General features: G+C 42.5%; 1 protein-coding gene across 1 annotated transcript in view; it reads left to right on the forward strand.

The window, feature by feature from the left end:
* ISY1 (ISY1 splicing factor homolog) overlaps positions 1–15,847 on the forward strand; it is a 28,064-nt gene extending 12,217 nt beyond the window's left edge. Inside the window, exons 3-11 of the mRNA XM_040359350.1 lie at positions 1,098–1,149; positions 1,455–1,520; positions 3,323–3,365; positions 4,957–5,069; positions 5,420–5,537; positions 5,660–5,782; positions 8,522–8,634; positions 11,436–11,522; positions 15,626–15,847. Coding sequence (XP_040215284.1) covers positions 1,098–1,149; positions 1,455–1,520; positions 3,323–3,365; positions 4,957–5,069; positions 5,420–5,537; positions 5,660–5,782; positions 8,522–8,634; positions 11,436–11,522; positions 15,626–15,733 — 823 coding nt within the window. The 3' untranslated portion in view covers positions 15,734–15,847. The remainder of the gene's footprint in view (positions 1–1,097; positions 1,150–1,454; positions 1,521–3,322; positions 3,366–4,956; positions 5,070–5,419; positions 5,538–5,659; positions 5,783–8,521; positions 8,635–11,435; positions 11,523–15,625) is intronic.
* Positions 15,848–20,503: the final 4,656 nt, after the last annotated feature.

Consider the following 20,503-nt stretch of genomic DNA (forward strand, 5'->3'; position numbering starts at 1 on the left):
ACTTTTGACACATTTTTGGGACCATTGGCATTTTTATAGCGATCAGTGCTATAAAAATGCATTGATTACTCAAAAAATGCCACTGGCAGGGAAGGGGTTAACGCTAGGGGGCGGGTAAGGGGTTAAGTATGTTCCTTGGGTGTGTTCTAACTGTAGGGGGGGTGGCCTCACTAGGGGAAATGACTAATCGCTTCTCATACATTGTATGAACAGACGGTCAGGCATTTCTCCCCTGACAGGACCGGTTCTCGCTCTGTAACGAGCGATCGCAGGTGCCCGGCAGTGATCGCGACCGCCGGGCACGCGCCCCTATTGGCTGCTGGGAGAAATTACTTAGATCTACGTGCTCTCGCCCAGCAGAGCCGACCTGCCGCCGTAAAACTGTGGCGGCTGGTCGGCAAACAGTTAAGCTGGCCACACACACGACAGTCTGTACAATCCCCTTGAGATTAGCCAAGAACTGTAAAATGTAAGGGCTTTCAATATACAGTTAGGACATAAGTAGAATACATTTGTCAGGTAGTCTTTCTTACTACATAGTTGTTGGTGAGTCTAAAGCCTCATACACACGATCGGATTTCCATCGGACAAAGCGTAGGACTTTTGTCCGAAGGGCATTGGCCGTGAGCTTGTATTGCATACGAACGGCAAAGAATTGTTGGCCAACAAACGCAAAACTACGTGATTTTTTAGCTCTTTAGCACCACCCTTTGGGCAACTTCTGCTAATGTGTTATTGTGAGCATTGCTTCTGAGCATGCGTGTTTGTACTTTGGATTTCTGTCCGACTAAATTGTGTACACACGATCGAAAAATCCACCAAGACACATATGTTGCCGGAAAATTTTAAAGCATGGTATCAAACATTTGTTGCCGGAAAATCTGACAACAATTGTCCGATGGAGCATACAAATGGTCGGGTTTTCCGACAACAGCCTGCCATCACAAAATTGGAAAATACGATCATGTTCCCCTTTAGGGATGCTATCATGTTCTAACCCATGTTGTCGACTTTAGGGACTACTGAAATATTGAATATCTATAGACCTTTTTGTCAACTGATAATTGATCCTTCTTCTTTTTTTTTTTTTTTTTTAGGACGGCCTTGGCGAGATTTCGCCAGGCCCAGCTTGAAGATGGCAAAGTCAAGGTAAGATGTCAGTAAAATGAAGATTTAGTAACGCTTTTGTTTGTGAAAAGGTTTTGAGCTGTATAATTTGAATCTACATTGGTGGTGAGAATGTTCAGTGCTCCCTGTATTTTTATATCTTTAGAAAATATTGTTTTGGGAATTTTTTAATAATCTTCAGGCTTTAAATCAGACTTTAAAATATGTGCAAAAAAATGCAACAATGGCTCTGGTAGTCCCATTCAGAGGAGCAGTATAGGTTTCCCTTCTGCGATTTGTCCATTCCTAAACAATATATGACTTTATGACTTTTTTTCCTCATCCAGGAACGAAGGCCATTTCTTGCTTCTGAATGTAATGAACTGCCAAAAGCAGAGAAGTGGAGAAGACAGGTAAATTTATAGTTTTTAGTTTTTTTTTTTTTTTTTAATGTACACAGATTAGCCATCACATTATGACCACTCACTATAACACGTTGGCATGAACTCCACTAGACCTCTGAAGGATATGCTGTGGTATCTGGCACTAAGCTGTTAGTAGCAGATACTTTAGGTCCTGTAAGTTGAGAAGTTGGGCCTCCATGGATTGGACTTGTTTTTCCAGCACATCCTTATAGATCAGGGGTGTCAAACTGGCGGCCCTCCAGCTGTTGCAAAACTACAAGTCCCACGAGGCATTGCAAGGCTAACAGTTACAAGCATTACTCTCACAGGCAGAGGCATGATGGGACTTGTAGTTTCGGAACAGCTGGAGGGCCGCCAGTTTGACACCCCTGTGATGCTCAATGGACTCAGATCTGGAGAATTTTGTAACCAAGTCAACACCTAAAATTTGTTATTGTGTTTCTCAAGCTATTCTTGAACTTATCAGACCAGGCCACCATCTTGCATTACTCTGTGGTCCAGCTCTGATGCTTGTAGGCACTTTTGGCTGTGAACACAGGACGGCACGGGCACCCTGACCGGTCTGCGTTTACACAGTCCCATACACAACAAACTGTGTTGCACTACATGTTCTGGCACCCTTATGTTGGAAACCAGCATTAACCTTTTCAGTAATTTGAGCTACAATTGCTCTTCTATTGGATTGGACTACACAGACCAGCCTGTGCTCCTCATGTGATCAGTGCCCGTCATTGAAGGAGAAAAACAAATTTTATAACAAAGAAAAACTTTCAGGCTTTTTTAATTTGTTTAGCAAAGAATAAAAAACACAGTGATGATCAAATGCCACCAAACGAAAGCTCTATTTGTGGGGGGAAAAGTTTATAAAAATTTAGTTTGGGTACAGTGTTGTACGACCGCACAATTGTCCTTCAAAGTGCGACAGCGCTGAGAACTGAAAATTATCCTGGGCAGGAAGGGGTGAAAGTGCCCGGCATTGAAGTGGTTAATACACGTTCCTCATACTGTTCATCATTACACACAGCTGAAGCATGCATAGAAAGGCTGCTTTTGGTTCATGGAAGTAGAGCTTTTTTGCTGCTATGGCATACCAGGCAATGTATAAAATGCTAAGGATTATTGGCCACACACAGCTCCTAAGTTTAAAAGAAAGTTTTGTACTTTCCATAAGGGTTTGTTTTACTGTGATATGGTTATTATGTGCAGTCAGTTTAGAAGCTAATCTTTTTTTGGTGTGTGTGTGTGTGTGTGTGCGTGTGTGTGTTTTTTTTTCAGTTCTTAGAAAATGCATAGTTAAGCATGGATCTAAATTCGGCCAGTTCAGCAGAGACCATTTAATCCATGTATGGGCTAACTGTACAGAAGTTGATCTACCGATTGATATCTGTACAACCAGCCAGTTGGGTTTTTCCCGATCGATCAGTGCCGCCATCTATAGTTGGCAGCACTGATCATTGTATTCTGTATGCCGGGGCTGTCAGAACACAGTAGCACAGCGGGAGGATTCCCCCCATCCAAAATCGTCCAACCTGCTGGTTGAATGAAAAAATAAAAATAATTTGAATGTATGGGCTTCCTTAAAAGTGTATATTGGACTTCAATGCTTGAGAAACTGGCCCTTTTATTTTTAGAGGTTAGCAATGTAGATCGAGTTTTGTTTTGCATTTCTGGTCATTTATTCTGCCAACACATTTATTCTGTACATGGAATAAAATATGAACATCTATAGGGATTTTTATGAAAGTTGTCTTGAAACTGAATTACATTTTTTTTAACCTCTTTTGAAACAGATTATTGGGGAAATCTCAAAGAAAGTAGCACAGATTCAAAATGGTAAGTTTTTGGTTTTGTTAAAACCACAACTAAAGTGACACTAAAATAACTTTGCAGGATTAAAAGCTGTCCCTAAACTGAATCATTTACATTTACTGCTGAGGATACATTCCTTGTTTCCCCAAAGATGTTTTGGGATTGTAATTGTCAAGGTTTGATTTTTTTTTATATATTATTATTTATTTTTTTGTAAAACGTTTGGCCCTTTTAAAGACTGTTTTTTTGCCAGCTGTGTACTTTACATGTAGAACTATCTTAAGCCAATCTGTTTTTTAAAAGAAAAAATGACCGTGCAAAACACACCCCATACCTAACTTTTTCCCTGCAGTCTTTAGGCTGGTCCAGTAATGTCATGGTACCTTGCGCCTCTTTATTGGTGGTTCCTTCCACCTTGATTTTGTAGCCCTCATGTAGTGATGGGAGCACCACTCAGTCCAGGGATGCTCTGACCACAGACTGTGTGAGGACACACCTCCATGATGGCCTAGGTTCACAAGAATTGGGTAAAATTATTAAGGCCATCATTTATCCCAGAAGAGACTGGCAGGCATGGATGGTAATAGGATTTGGGGGCCTGCACTGGGATGTCAAGAAGGTGAAGTAGTGTTTGGTCACATGCTATTCTTTAAAAAAGATGCACTTAAGTGGTGCTTGTCCCCCTCCCTTCTTGTACCTTTTTTTTCCAGAGTCGCTTCTTAATTTTAATTATTTAATCTTAAATGCAGATTAACATCCAGTCTTTTGTCAATATAAGGTGATTAATGGATAAAACAGCTCAGTGATCAAAAGGTCATCTCTCACACCAGCAATAACTTAAGCTGCCCATAGACATTGCAAATTTCTTTCCTGCAGCCCCGGGAGGGGAAAGCCTGGGAGAAGGTGATTATCGCCAACAGCCGTAGCAGCCGCTTGTGATAATCGGAAGCAAATTGGGCATGCTGGTTGTAACCAAGTTGATAGATCGTTCATCTTGGTACATTCAGCCTGCCCATTAATGGTTTGATTCTCGACTGGTTCCTGCTGAACCTGCCAAGATTCAAACCGTGTATGGCTGGCTTTAGGCTGGCCATACATGGGACATATTTCTAGTTCAACCAGCTTCATCCACACATTCAAGGTGGATGGGGGAATCTTCCCCACAGAGTCTTTGTATTTTGACAGTGGGGAGCTGGTTTCACCAATGTCAACTCTTAAGCAGCCCATACACTGAGCGAATTTCTGAAAGGAATTTGCTTGCCTCCCCCATCAACACAGTTTTGATAAGGGAACCCCTCCTGCCGATCCTTTGTATCCTCTAGGCCGGGGAAGTTGTTATATACCAGCCGCTAGTGATCATCCCATGTAAAATCCGTCAGGCTAGTTGTACCCAAGGTAATCTATCAACTTGGCACATTCAGCCTGCCCATCCATACATGGTTCAACATACATGGTTCGAATCTCAGCCGGTTCCTGCTAAACTTCCCATGGCTGGCCTTGGGGTTCTAATCCTTGTTCTTTTTGCAAATGTAATAGAATTATACCCTAGTTCAGATTTACTGTATTTAATATTGCTGTCTTTTTGTCTAACTGTTAAATTTGTCTTTGCTTTCAGCTGGCCTTGGAGAGTTTAGGATCCGAGATTTAAATGATGAAATAAATAAGTTAATCCGAGAAAAGGGGCATTGGGAGATCCGCATTAAAGAACTAGGGGGTCCTGATTATGGAGTAAGTAAAGTCTTGTTTTGTCCATTGGAGTATTCTGCAGAATTTATACATGTGTTTTGTGGGTATGGCATGAAGTTCTGCTGCGGGTTGATGGGTTCTTTAAAGGGGATTTATTATTTACATGCATACTTATCCAGTCCCTTCTTCCTTACTTTTTTTTGTTACCTGTAACTGAGCCTAATTCCTCTCATACATAAACTGCTGGGGCAGTAATTCAGATTTTTTTATGTGTAAATTATCTTGTACCTTATGCTTTCATTGGCTTAACACATATACATTTTCATTACATTTAAGTGGTCCTTACTCCTGTGCTAGAAAAGCCATAAACTGTCCCCTCTCTGCGATTTCAGCGTATAGGTCCCAAAATGTTGGACCATGAAGGGAAAGCGGTCCCAGGAAACCGTGGTTACAAGTATTTTGGAGCAGCCAAAGATCTGCCAGGAGTGCGTGAGCTGTTTGAAAAAGAACGTAAGTCATTTCTGACGTGTGAATTTCTTCTGCAGATAAATCTTGATGGTATTATTATAAACGATTAAATGATCTCAATAGTGCTGTGCTTTAAATCTCAAAATATTTTTTTATTTTTGTAGCTGCTCCCCCACCTCGAAAAAACCGTGCTGAGCTGATGAAAGAAATTGATGCTGAGTATTATGGGTACCGGGATGAAGATGATGGTGTGCTGGTACCTTTAGAACAAGAAGAAGAGAGAAGCGGTAATATCACATAGTGTATAATAGCACCTATGTATCTAATTGTATGGGTCATGATATGTAAGCATCAAATCATCTTGGTAATACGTAAAAAAAAATAAAAGAATTAATAAAGGTTACCTCCCAAGTAAAAATAATACATTTTTGCATTGCATTGGTTCAGGAAACCTAAATCATATGCTGCCTTGTTATAACTAAGGCTTCACCTTTTCAGGCATTTGTGTGTCCATGCACACATATGCGTTTACAGGCTGAAATAAAATAAAAATCGCCAGCACGTTTGGGCAGAGCCAAAACATGCGTTAACATTAGACATGTTTAGGCGCGTTTTTTAATTCTAATGGCCAGAATAACTTAAAGGATCACTAAAGGATTTTTTTTTTTTTTTAGCTAAATAGCTTCCTTTACCTTACTGCAGTACTGGTTTCATGTCCTTATTGTTCGTTTTTGCTTTGAAGTAGCTGTAATTCTGCTCTGATCTCCACACTTCCTGCTTGTCTGGCTCCTTATGAAAAAACTCATGGGAGCTTCTCACTGTGGTCCAAGCTGTGTGTCTAAAACTCCTCAGAACCAATCAGATTCATTTTAAAAACAAAACACTGCCCTGGATTTGTTTGTTTTTGTTCTGTGGGTCTCTTTACTTCACATAAACATGAAACCAGTTTAAAACCGAAAGTGAAACTAGAGGCACATTATATGATAGAATTTAATCTATTTTTAAAAGGAATCGGTTAACTTTTATGTCTCTATACCCTGTAAACAGTCATTTCAGCAAAAAAAAAAAAATTTCCTTTAGTGACCCTTTAATATGCTGGCCAATAGAATATTTTAATAATAAACCTGCACCAACCTGTATAAACATGTGAGAAGAACATGGCGCTTACTGAATTTTTTTAAGAAGCTTTTCTCCTGCCAGGAGAAGAGGCATTTAGAGGAGCTGAGCAAACGCTCATTGTGCATGAGGCCTTATACAGACTTATGTGGTGTTGTGTTATTGACCTAATTCTTAGTTCTACCACACTGCTGCAGCCATTACAAAATTAAGGTGTTATGCTTTCTTTATCACATGATCTATGTGCAAATGTTTGGGGAATGAAGTAAAGATGCCTCTAATTTCAGCATTCGAAACATACCGTGCGAAAATGATGTTTTCGGCATTTTGCTGATAATGGTGCCTGAAAATGCACACTATTTTGCTGTGATTTTACTAAAAATTTGTCATGGGTCATGTGACTCAAAAACTTAAAATTAGTGCTTTATTGATGCGTTCTTGTTTCATTTTCAATGCGGAGGTGCGTTTTTGTTGCAGTGTTTTTAACTGATGTTTGTTTTGGCCACAACAAATTTTAGCGGTGCACCAAATGGAAATTTTTGGAACCGAAACCTTGTAAATTTTTTTAAAAAATTTATGTTTTTATATATACCTAATTGTATTCGACTTTTTAATTAATATCATCAATTTAAACTAATATGGAATTATTGTTGCCCATTATTGTCATCTTTAGTGCAAAAAAAAGCTTAAGAAAAATGCAGTCTCTAACCATAGCCAGTGCATGTTAGATGCAGCCTACCAGTGCCCAGAAGATGCAGCCTTGTCAGTGTCCGGATCAGAGCTGCAATCTCCTGCTGTGTCGGGGGGCTAGATTTGAATTGTCCGGGCCGCAGTAACAATGTCCTGCCTCCTGTGATCACATCGCACTGATTCAATGTCCCGCCATTGGATCAGTGTGCCGTCTATCACAGGAGGCGGGACATTGTTACTGTGGCGGCCCGGACAATTCAGCCACAATTATCTGCCATTTTTTAATCTTTTGGCAATAACAAAAACACAGTTTTCGGACAAAATTTCAGTGCAGCCCTAAAAAATTAATTTTAATCCCTGATATTAAATCAAAAAGTCAAATATAATACAATTATGTTTAAAAGTATATATTTTTTTTTTAAACTGTCTTTTTTGGTTAATGGCATCCAGAATTTTCATTATCGGCACCAAAATTTCCATTCGGTGCACCTCTAGAATGAAGTTGAGAGAGTTGGGTGTTTTTTTTTATGCTCCTTTTGATGGGGTGGCAATTGAAACTACCCCTGAATACCTTGCCATTTGTGTCCAAGAGATTTAAGACACTAGTTGGTAAGTCATCCTGCCATAAATCCTGTACCTATAGAAAAGGGGATCTTGGTAGACTTGTAAGCACTCCATGAACTACAGCTGGCTGCTCCTTGAGGAGCTCCAGTCAATTATGTGTTTGTTAAAAGTCAGCAGCTAGAAAAATTGTAACTGCTGACTTTTAATAAACAGACACTCGCCTGTCCTAGGATGCAGCAATGTGCTCACCCGAGCCATTGCTTCCCTCGCTGCTCTGTCCCCAGCATCTCAACTGTGGGCACCTGGCTGTGACAACTTGCGGCCTCACAGCTGGGTGCCGACTGCTGGAGCCGGGCTTCGCAATGTGAATGGTCTTGCAGTCTTCTGAGACCTGTGTCCTTGAAGACTGCAGGGAGGGGGAGAGGCTTACTTTCTCTACTTCATTTCTCATTCATGCTCTATTGTCCAAATACCCCTAGAAATAGAATTTATTTTTCTTTTTTCTTATGGCTGTGTGAAGGGAAAAAATAAAGTCAACCCAATTAGTTTGTTAGCAATATTATAACATTTTAAGAAAACTAGGTTGATCTTTCTAGTACATATTCTTTGTATACAAAAAATGCTTTTGCTTAAAAACCTGTTACTTTTTTTTTTAGCCGTTGCAGAGGCCATAGAAAAATGGAAAGCGGAGAAGGAAGCACGCCTTGCATCTGGTGATAAAAACGAAGAAGAGGAAGAAGTCAATATCTATGCAGTGACAGCGGATGAGGTAAAATGCTTTGTTCAGTTAAGTGTCTTTTTTTTTATCTTGACAGATGATGGTAGGTTTGGGGTACTTTGACTTTTTTAAAGTGATATTAAAGTCATGTTTTTTGTTTAAGAAAAACAAATATGTTATACTTGCCTGCTCTGTGCCATGGTTTTGCATAGTGCAGCCCAGATCTCAAGTCCCTTGCCGGTGCTCCTGGCCCCTGTCGAGTGCCCCCACAGCAAGCAGCTTGCTATGGGGGCACTCGAGCCGAGCCACTGCTCTGTGTGTTCAGACACTGAGCCATGGCTCGGCCATGCCACCTGTCTCTCATTGGCTGACTGACTTTGACAGCAGCGGGAGCCAATGGCGCCAGCTGCTGTGTCTCAGCCAGTCAGGAGGGAAAGTCCCGTACAGCTGAGGCTCTCGTGCAACATATTTGGTTAGAGATGAGGCTCGGGTAAGTGTTAGGGGGGGCTGCTGCGCACAGGTCTTTTATCTTCCCCCCCCCCCCAAGGAAAGCGGCTTTCCGTGGGGGCAATTGAGTAGGAGGGGCCTGGAGCAGGGGAACCCAGAATAGGTGGATTAGGGTGGTTTTGCACAGAGCAGTCAAGTATAGGCATGTTTTGTTTTTATAAAAATAAGATTGCTCTGGAAAACCAATATTTTCTATATTCTTCACAGAACTGGACCCAACAACATAAATGGAAGGTGGGGGGAAAAAAAGGAATAGGGATGTAGGGGATAGGATAACAAAGATAAGGGGAAGCATAGTGATCTGTAGCAGATTAAAACGCAATCTCAAGCTTACAGCTAGGTACACATGGGCCCGAAAACAGTCGGTTTGGCAGTTACTGGCCAACTTTCGGCTCATGTATACAGCTCCATACCCAGCTTCTGTCGAACAAGCATGATGGGAGTCCACACAAAACGTGCCATTTTGTTTTTTTGCTGAAAAGGAATGGCTTTCTTCTAGCCACTCTGCCATAAAGCCCAACTCTATGCAGCGTATGGCTTATTGTCGTCCTATGTACAGATACTCCAGTCTCTGCTGTGGATCTCTGAAGCTCCTCCAGGGTTTCCTTAGGTCTCTGTGCTGCCTCTCTGATTAATGCCCTCCTTGCCCGGTCCTAAATGCTGTAATGTAACAAAATAGGTAAAAAGCCAAGGGGGTGAATACTTTTGCAAGGCACTGTAGGCTTCTGTTGTATAATAAATAGAGGAGTCTCTGCTGTCGGCTGTTGTATTCATACAACTGAGACACGTGTGGCTGCTTGAATACACAAAGATGACTGCATCTGAATTCTATGCTGTCAGAAAAAAGATTGCTGCAGGTCTCAGGTGTGGTATGAAAAAGTCGACATCTGCCCATCTATGGCCAACCTCCATAAGGGTTTTTCTCTTTGTGCTTGGAGTGTGTACACTGTATTTTGCAATACTTACTGTAATCAGAATGATACCTATCTGTGACAGGTGGGCAGTTTTGGCTTTTCGCTAGAGCATTGTAATTTGAATGAACGGGTGGTCCACAAGTTGTGAGCATGATAAAGGGTCAGTTGACAAATGAAGCTTATGATACAATCCATCCATTAGCTGCCACTCAACCTACAAATTTAATTCAAGATACTAACCATACCTTACAAAAACATCCACAACCTGGCCCCCAGGTACATCACTAACCTAGTCTCAAAATACCAACCTAATCGTTCTCTTCACTCCTCCCAAGACTTCCTGTTCTCTAACTCTCTTGTCACCTCACCCCATGCTTGCCTTCAGGACTTCTCTAGAGCCTCTCCCATCCTATGGAATGCTGTACCCCAATCTGTCCGACTTTTCCTACTTTGTCTACTTTCAGACAATCCCTGAAGCCTCATCTCTTCAGAGAAGCCTATCTGGCCCCCAACTAACAACTGTACATTTATTTTCTCCATCAGCACATCCCCCACAGTTATTACCTCTTGTGTCTCTCTTGATCTTCCCTCTTGGATTGTAAGCTCTAAGGAGAAGGGCCCTCTGATTCCTACTGTATTAAAGTGTATTGTATTTGTACTGTCTACCCTCAAGTTGTAAAGCACTGCGTAAACTGTTGGCGCTATATAAATCCTTTAAAAAAGTAAAATATGACCAGGCCAGAACATGTCATAAGACAAATGGACATGTTGATTTTGAAAATGCTGAATTGGGTCTCGGGCAGCTTCCCCTTGCGTCTCCTCCTCGGTGGCAAATACGGTCGCTTGTCCTCTTGGCCAATCTGGTCTTAAGACCCGCTTCTCGATTGGCCAGGAGGTGATGCAGGAAGACAATAGAAAATATTAATTTGCTATCGTCACACAACCGGGTGGGCTCAGGGCGCAGTTCTCTTCCCCCCCGAGCCCACCCTTTTTTTTAAAGCCAGTTGGAGCCTCAGGCTCTAATTATGTGCTCAGAAAAAAAAGAAAAACATTGAAATCCATGCATACAGCTCCCTGCACATTGATTAGGGGCCGGGCGCATGAATTAGGGGGGCGGTGCCCCTAATAGAGCGGCCGCCACTGGCTTACGTACTGTTTACTAATTTGTTTATTGTGTTGTTTTTCTAAATCTGGAGAAGACTGCCACCCTGGATCTGTTATGGATGAGCATATTAATGAACTGATTACTGTACCCTCACTCTCTCCATACTGCTATTTGCAGGACAAGTTTAACATCACAATAATATGCACCCCCCTAGAGATTGCTAGAGACAAGATGGAGATTTCTAGCATAGTGCCTTTAAATCACAAGTTTGAAATGCTTATCTATTGTTCACCAATTTGATCATTGTGTTTTGTTGTTTTCCTAAGTCTGGAGAAGACAGCGACCCTGAAAATGAAGGGGAGGAAGGACAGCAGAAGTTTATTGCTCATGTGCCAGTACCATCTCAGAAAGAGGTAAGCTGTACTTTTATGTACTGAGTTTATCATACAAGGTAATTTCACCCAAATCAGTAGATCTGTTATGGATGAGCATAATACACTGATTACTAATGCATCTTTATTGTCTCCAGTAATGAGATTCCTAATCTGTTCTATACACACAAACATACAGTATGGATGGAGGCTGTAGAAGGAGACGTGGTAGTACTGTTTAAAGTGTAGCTCCACCCAAAAGAGAAAATTACGCTTTAAGAACGCCTCCCTCTGCCACATCCAGTATATAATTATTTTGGGGGGCGAAGCAGTTAGCTAGTTTTGACAGGTAACTGCTCCCACTTTCACTCGGATCGCATAGTTCTCCTCTCCGTCTCTTCGGGGCATACGTCACAGATCCCAGAACACTGTCGGACCATTCAGCAGGCACAGCACGCACCCGGCTGTGAAGTCAAAAGCTATCACAGCTGGGTGCCCACAGTTGTAATGTCGGGGAGAGGAGAGGGAGAGAAGAGACGGTTCAGATGACCACATCGCTATATCCTGTGTGTTTTAAAGTCCGCAGCTTCACTTTTTGTAGCGGCTGACGTATAATAAGCACAAAAATTACTGAAGTCCCTCTTTCACATGAATGAAGTATCCAACAGAGATGGTACATTTTCATTGTAATTGCTAGATGGGTGATGTGAATCTACATGCACTCAGGGAAATAAGTAGGCTGCGTATCCTGACCATCATCTGAAACTGCTATTTGCCAGGGAATCCTGGTGATCCTTTTAGGTCAATTACTCAAAGAACATTAAAGATAAAGGAAACATGCCAGGTCCTCTCGCTGTATACACATTCTAGCTTTCACAGTATGTATTGCTGGGGGAAGATGGCTGGGATGGGAGGGTTATGGGGGAGACATGGGTGAAAGCTGGTGGAGGGAATGAGGGTGCAACACATGGAGGGCACAGTACAGGGGGTTAGAAGGGTAGGGTTCAGGTACATTACATGCAGAGGGCAGGGTTCAGGTACATTACATTCAGGGTTCAGGGCACATTACATGCAGAGTGCGGTTCTCCACCAGTATTCTGCGGACCTGCCAATACTGGTGTTTAATGGCAAATGCCAATCGAGCGCCACAGTGCCCAGGAGTGAGCATGGGGCCCACTAGAGGACGTCAGCCATCCTCATGAAGTCTTTTTCTGATTCTTTGGTCAGAAATTTACACCGGTGGCCTGCTGGAGGTAATTTTGTAGGGCTCTGGCAGTGCTCATTCTGTTTCTCCTTGCACAAAAGAGCTGATGCGTTAAAGACCTTATATGGCCCTATCAAGCTATCCTAGAGTAACTGGCTGTCTCCTGGAATCTCCTCCATGCTCTGGGAGATGCAGCAAACCTTCTGGCAATGACATGTATTGATGGGCCATCATGGAGGAGCTGGACTGCCTGTGCAACCTCTATAGGGTCCAGGCCACATAATTAAAATAGAGGAGAAGCGGTTTAACCTTAAGCTGCGTAGGGGTTTTTCACTGTCAGGATGGCAAGGATGTGGAACTCCCTTCAACAATCAGTGGTGTCAGCAGGAAGCATTGATAGTTTTAAAGAACTCTTGGATGAGCATCTTAGTGAACACAATATACAGGGATATGGGAAATGATTATCGACATGAACACACATACTCACGTAGGTTTTTAACTGGATATATTGGTGTCTTTATTCAACCGTACTCATTATGTAACTATGATTTGGCCATATGGGGATTAACAGCAGAGCAGTGTGCATTTTTAAATGTTGCAAGTAAGGTTATACCAATACTAGTAGTACCTCCATATTGTAAGCTCTAATGAGCAGGCCCCTCTAATTCCTCTTGTACCAAATTGTAATGTGACTGTAATGTCTGTAATCAGTGCCCATACCGAGCATTTGCATCAGGACGATATGTGCGGCGGTGGGGGATTTAAAATAACTGATCTCCCTGTGTGGTTTTCAATAAAGCATCTGACAGCCGCGTCTCCAATTCCCCTCGGCTTTATTGAAAACCACACAGGGAGATTGGTGATTGTAACTCCCCCCACCGCCACACCGATCATCCTTGACTTTTTCCTGTATCCTCGTCCAGTCTCCCCTCCATGTCCTCCTCTGTGTGTGTTCTCCGCGTGCGCCAGTCCTGTCCCCCTCCGTGTTCTGCTCCAGTTCCCCCCATGTCCTCCCCCGTGCGCTCCTCTGGCCCCTTTTGTGCTTCTCCGCTCTCCCCTGTCCCATATCGGTCAGGATAGAGAGCGGAGGAAGTAGCCGGTATATATGTATGGACAGAGTCACTATCTAATGTCCATTCATCTTCAGTGCAACTGAGGCTGCAGAGAAAGGGATTGGAAAATTGGTGTCCTCGGTCACCTTTCCCTGTCTCAAAGTGGAGATGTCAGAGGTCTGTTTAGACCACAGACAACTCACCAAAGTCCCCCCCAACAGGGTTGATATAAAAAAAGGAAACGTATTAAATATTTAAAAGTAAAAATAATAAGAAAAAACACAGACGCCATCCATTACCCCCCCCCCCGCCAACGCCTCACTTTGTCCATGTGCCCATGCCTCACTGTCCCCATGACTAGACTGACGCTTAACATGGGAGTCTATGGAAGAAGTGCTTGGCTTTGAAAATTCGGTGCTCCCCAGCCCTAGGTCCCCCCCAGACAACAAACTTTGCACACTTGTCTAGGACCGGCCGGTACTCGGTCCCCAAACTCACCAGAGAAATTAGTTTAACATGGGAGTCTATGGAAGGGGTGCACAGCTTTGAAAAATCGCTGCTCCCCAGCCGTAGGTCCCTCGGACAACAAACTTTGCACACTTGTAGAGGAAGAGTGGGGCTACATGTGTGCCTAAATTCTGGGAGATCAGGTGCAAAAAGGTGACTCGAGTATAAGCCGAGGGGGCATTTTCAGCACAAAAAAATTTGAGTATTTGATATACGGTATATATAATTTGTAAAGAATTTAATTGTAAAAAAAATAAAATGCCTGACACAGTAAATGCCTCATCAGTGCTGCATATTAGTGCCACTGTCACATGACATTAAAAAAAAGGATTGGTAATTGATATCGGCGAGAAAAAAGGTATTGGTACTTGGTCTTAAAGTGGTATTGGTGCAACCCTATTTGCAAGTGCTTGCTATCGCTTACAGTGAACTTTTACCATGTTGAAAAACCTGTGCACAACTGATTGCTGATCATTCCCTCTTTATATAGAGAAAGGGGTTAAAAGCATTTATTATATGTATAGATGACTGAGTCCCTGGCCACAGGTAACCGCTGGATGTGCGTGGCCACATGTGATCAGTGGCGGACAGCTGTCCACAACCTCCTGTGATTCCTGCTACAAGAATCCACTGTTCAGATCTCATAGGGCATGTGAATAAAGTCTAAATCCTAAAATGTAAAATCATATATTCATCCTCACATTGTAATTCAACCATTTCTAGCCTAATCTTATTGAAAAAAATCTGCACACATTTACTACCTAGAATTCTGACACATATTCACTATGCCCTATGAGTAGGCACTGCTGTGTCACAGAATTCACAGAACCTGCCTTCTGATCTACAAAGGCTCTAAGAGGAGAAGTTTTGGGAGGTTTGAAGAATCCTGTGACATAGTTACTGTCCTGTGAATATTCATGGCTTGTGTCACACATACACAGAGCCTGCTGCCTGAACTACAGAGGGGCAGAGAGAAGTTTTGGGAGGCAGTCAGTACAGGAATCCTTGCTGCAAGATGACATGGCAGCAAGGTACCCTGAGATATAGGGTCCTTAGAAATTAGTAAACCAAAGGAATGAACAGAGGAGAAGCTACCAAGCATGCAGGGAATCCAGGAAGTTGTGGAAAGAAATGACCAGCAGACAGGCAGCACTTGCAACATGAAAGGGGTAAGCTTATATTGGAATATCAAAAATAACTTGTTTGTTATTACAATGCTATTGTTATACAATGAATGTGTATGCTGTGTCTAAATCTTGTTTAAGTTGTATTTCCAAATGTTATTTCTAGTTATGTTTTTTTTTAATTCTTGTAACAATCCGTAGCGAATGGAGATTTGTATTGAGTCTTTTACATTGATCCCCCTTGTTTGTTTTTTTTAGATTGAGGAAGCTTTGATCCGACGAAAGAAAATGGAACTCCTGCAAAAGTATGCCAGCGAAGCCCTAATGGCGCAGAGTGAAGATGCCAAGCGTCTTTTAGGCATATAATATTGTAAATACTTAAAATAACCCTTCAGATCCTTGTACATTTCCCATGTTTTGTTACTTTTTTGTACAGAAACTCAAGAGAGAAAAAAAATATAGACTGATTTTTGTACTATCTGGTATGACGGTTTGTTTTCTTTTATATTTAGTAGGACCTGGGTATTCCAACCAGGTTCTTTTTGCTCACCTTTTACACTTTATTTCACATATCATGGTAACACAGTACATATGGAGAGAGTGATTTAAACTTTTTTTTTGAGAGCAGTCTTAGGCCATCAACACAGTTCATGTCTTTTTTTGCAGAGTTATGATGTTTACTGTGATCTAAAAGCCAGGAGTCGTTTACTTTAAGACCAGGTCTTCTGACACTTTTGGTTTACAAGTTAAAATCCTTATTTTTTGCTAGAAAATTATTTAGAACCCCCAAACATAAAATATATCTATTTTAGCAAAGACCCTAGAGGTAAAAATGCTAGTTGTTAAAAAAAAAATTATGTCACATGGTATTTGCGCAGCGATTTTTAACCACTTCAGCCCCGGAAGAATTTACCCCCTTTCTTACCAGAGCACTTTTTGCAATTCTGCAGCGCCACTTTAACTGACAATTGCGCGGTCGTACGACCTGGCTTCAAAACAAAATTTGGTGTCCTTTTTTTCCCACAAATAGAGCTTTCTTTTGGTGGTATTTGATCGCCTCTGCGGTTTTTATTTTTTGCGCTATAAACAAAAATAGTGACAATTTTGATCAAATGTAATATTTTTTACTTTTTGCTATAATAAATATCCGCAACAAATGTTTTCCTCCGTTTAGGCCGATACGTATTCTACATATTTTTGGTAAAAAAAAATCACAATAAGCGTATATTGATTGGTTTACGCAAAAGTTATAGCGTCTACAAAATAGGGGATAGATTTATTGCATTTTTTTTTTTTTTTTTGTGACCGTGACATTGCAACGGACATATCGGAGACTTGACACATTTTTGGGACCATTCACATTTATACAGCAATTAGTGCTATAAAACTGCACTGATTACTGCATAAATGTGACGGTCAGGGAAGGGGTTAACACTAGGGGGCGCTGAAGGGGTTAATATGTTCCCTAGTGTGTGATTCTAACTGTAGGGGACTCACAAGGGGAGGAGACCGATGTGTGTTCCTCTGTACTGGGAACACACATCTGTCTCACCTCTGACAGCATGTGGATGTGTGTTTACACACACACATCCAGTCCTGCCGTGATTGCGGGCAATCGCGTGTGCCTGGCTGACATCGTGGCCGCCGGGGACGCGCAACGGGTTCCGAACAATACCGCGCGCGCGCCCCCCCCTAGACGGCCGGGAAGCCCAGGACGTCATGTGACGTCTACCCAAGATGAGAGATCTTGGAAAAAATATAGGGCAAATACACTTTAATGAATAAAGAACACCATATTTACTCCAATTTTTTTGTAAAATATAAAAGGTGTTACTCAGAGTAAATAAATAATAAAAGGCCACAATTTAAAATTGCACACGCTCTTGGAATGGTGATGAATTACGATACTTAAAAAAACTCCCTAAATTATTATTTTTTTCTTTACAGGTTACCAGTTTAGAGTTAGAAGAGGTCTAGCGCTAGAATTATTGCACTCACTATGTTTGCGGCGAAACCTCAAGTGGTGCGGACACAGTTTTACATATGCGTGCACGTTCTAACTATCCGTTCAGTTCTGTGCGCGAGCACAGAGGGATGGGGGCACTTAAAGAGGAAGTAAACCTTACAGTATTCTTTGTATCTATAGGTAAGACTTATTCTAGGCATACTATAGGTACTGTAAATATCTCCAATGATGTCATCAGCACATGCGCTCTAAAGGGATGGCCACCAATGCGTTGCGCCAGAGGGGGGCGGGGTTACCCGTACATGTCACTGGGTAACCCTACAGCATTTTCCTGTTCCGTCAAAGGGGTGCGGGGTCACCTGTACATGTCACTGGGTAACCTCATGGCGTTTCTTTGTTACCTCAGGGGGGGCGGTGTCACCTGCGCAAAGGATGGGTGGCCCCGCCCTCAGCTATTGAAGAGCTGTCATGGTGGGAAAGCGTCATTTGGCGGGTACCTCCCATGGAGGCAGGATCGTGGCAGTGTTTTTTTCTCTGTATCCTCCACTCGAGAATGGATTACATCGCTGGAATTTTTTCTTTTAATAAAGGACTTTTAAAAATACACACTTTTTGTGAACTTGTAGGGGTACAATGTAGGGGGCTTCCAGATTCCGATAAGCCCCCCCGTCCGCAGACCCTCACAACCACCGGGCAAGGATTGTGGGGATGAGGCCCGTGTCCCCATCAACATGGGGACATGGTGCTTTGGGATCCAGACCCCAAAGCATCCTCCCTGTGTTGAGGGCATGTGGCCTGGAAGGCTTCAGGAGGGGGGGCAGGTGCGCGCTCCCGCCCCCCCTCTTTTCCTGGGGCCTGCTCTGATAAGGGTCTGGTATGGATTTTTGGGGGGAACCCCACGCCATTTTTATTTTTTTGGGGCGTGGGGTTCCCCTATAAATCAGGCCTGAAGGGTCTGGTATGGAATTGGTACTTTTTTTTTTTTTTTTTTACTTAAGGTGTTTGATTACCACCCCCAGGGAACTTGTAATCAACTTCAACTCTATAGGTTACTGCTTATCATTAACCACTTAAGGACCGCCTCCTGCAGATATACGTCGGCAGAATGGCCTGTACGTCCTCTAATTGCCCAGCCGTGGGTCGCCCGCAACCCGGTCCAAAGCTCCGTGGCCGTGGGACCCGCGGACCCGATCGCCGCTGGAGTCCTGCGATCGGTTTTCCGGAGCTGAAGACAGGGGAGAGCTGTGTGTAAACACAGCTTCCCCGTTCTTCACAGTGGCAGCTTCATTGATTGTGTGTTCCCTGATATAGGGAAACGCCATCAATGATGTCACATGTCCAGCCCCGCCCCCTACAGTTAGAAAAACATATGAGGTCACACATAACCCCTACAGCGCCCCCTAGTGGTTAACTCCCAAACTGCAATTGTCATTTTCACAGTAAATAATGCATTTTTATAGAATTTTTTGCTGTGAAAATGACAATGGTCCCAAAAATGTGTCAATTGTCCGAAGTGTCCGCCATTATGTTGCAGTCACGGAAAAAAAAAAAATCGCTTATCGCCGCCATTAGTAGTAAGAAAAAAAATAATAAAAATGCAATAAAACTATCTCCTATTTTGTAAACACTATCAATTTTGCGCAAACCAATCGATAAATGCTTATTGCGATTTTTTTTTAAATTGTCATCTATTTTTGTTTATAGCGCAAAAAATAAAGGCCGCAGGAGGTGATCAAATACCACCAAAAGAAAGCTATTTGTCTGAAAAAAAGGATGCCAATTTTGTTTGGGAGCCACGTCGCACGACCGCGCAATTGTCAGTTAAAGCAACGCAGTGCCGAATCGCAAAAACTGGCCAGGTCCTTTACCTGCATAAAGGTCCGGGTCTTAAGTGGTTAATCAGTGAGCAGTAATGTCTAGCAACCAGTCAGTGAGTGGTAATGATATGCTGTAATCTCTGACAACCAATCACAGCCTGATCTGCTGCAGTTTACTGAATTTGAGTCTTCCTGGTATTTGTTATATGTTTAAGAGTGGACGGGAACCCAAGAAAATGTTTGCCCAGGGTCCAATCAAAATTAAAAAGACGCCCCTGGCCATTTATACATGAATACAGATTAATGCAGTGAAAGGGTTAAATGCCTTTTCACATTTGTGCATTTTCATGAAGTAAAAAGGAAAAAAAAAAAACTTACTGCATGAAAAGGCATATCAACTAGAAATACTATTTTTTTTTTTTCCCCCTATACATCTTGTTTATTTCACTCATCTCCACCCGCAAAAAGCCGTGTGTCCCCAATTTCCACCCACAGAAATCCCTGTATCACCCACTCCCACAATCTGTGTGTTACCCAGCTCTACCCACAGAATTCATTACATACTGCTCACTGACTTACACTACATATCCTGGTCCATATTGACATGATAGCATCACGCAGTTGCATATTCATGATGCGAATGTCCCGCTCCACCACATCCCAAAAGTGCTCTTTTGGATTGAGATCTGGTGACTGTGGAGGCCATTGGAGTACAGTGAACTCATTGTCATGTTCAAGAAACCAGGGGTGAGATCATTTGAGCTTTGGTGCATTATCCTGCTGGAAGGAGCCATCAGAAGTTGGGTACACTGTAGTCAACAATACTGAGGTAAGCTATGAGGTTTAAACAGTGCTCAATTGGTACTAAGGGGCCCAAAGTGTGCCAAGAAACTAACCCCCCCCCAACCAACCATCAGCCTGAACCATTAATACAAGGGAGGATGGATCCATGCTTTTATGTTGTTTACACCAAATTCCAACCCTACCATCTGACATCAAGTCTCATCAGACCAGGCAACGTTTTTCCATCTTCTGTTCTCCAATTTTGGTGAGCCTGTGTGAATTGTAGCCTCAGTTTCCTGTTCTTAGCAGACAGGAGTGGCACCCGGTGTGGTATTCTGCTGCTGTAGCCCATCTACTTCAAGGTTCAATGTGTTAAGAGATGATATTCTGCCTACCTTGGTAGTAACGAGTGGTTGAGTTACTGTTGCCTTTCTATCATCTCGAACCATCTGCGCATTCTCCCCTGACATCAACAAGGCATTTTCCTCCACACAACTGCTGCTCACTGGATATTTTCTCTTTTTGGGGCCATTCTCTGTAAAGTCCAGAGATGGTTGTGCGTGAAAATCC

Source organism: Rana temporaria, chromosome 7 (assembly GCF_905171775.1).
Source record: "Rana temporaria chromosome 7, aRanTem1.1, whole genome shotgun sequence".
Lineage (NCBI taxonomy): Eukaryota > Metazoa > Chordata > Amphibia > Anura > Ranidae > Rana > Rana temporaria.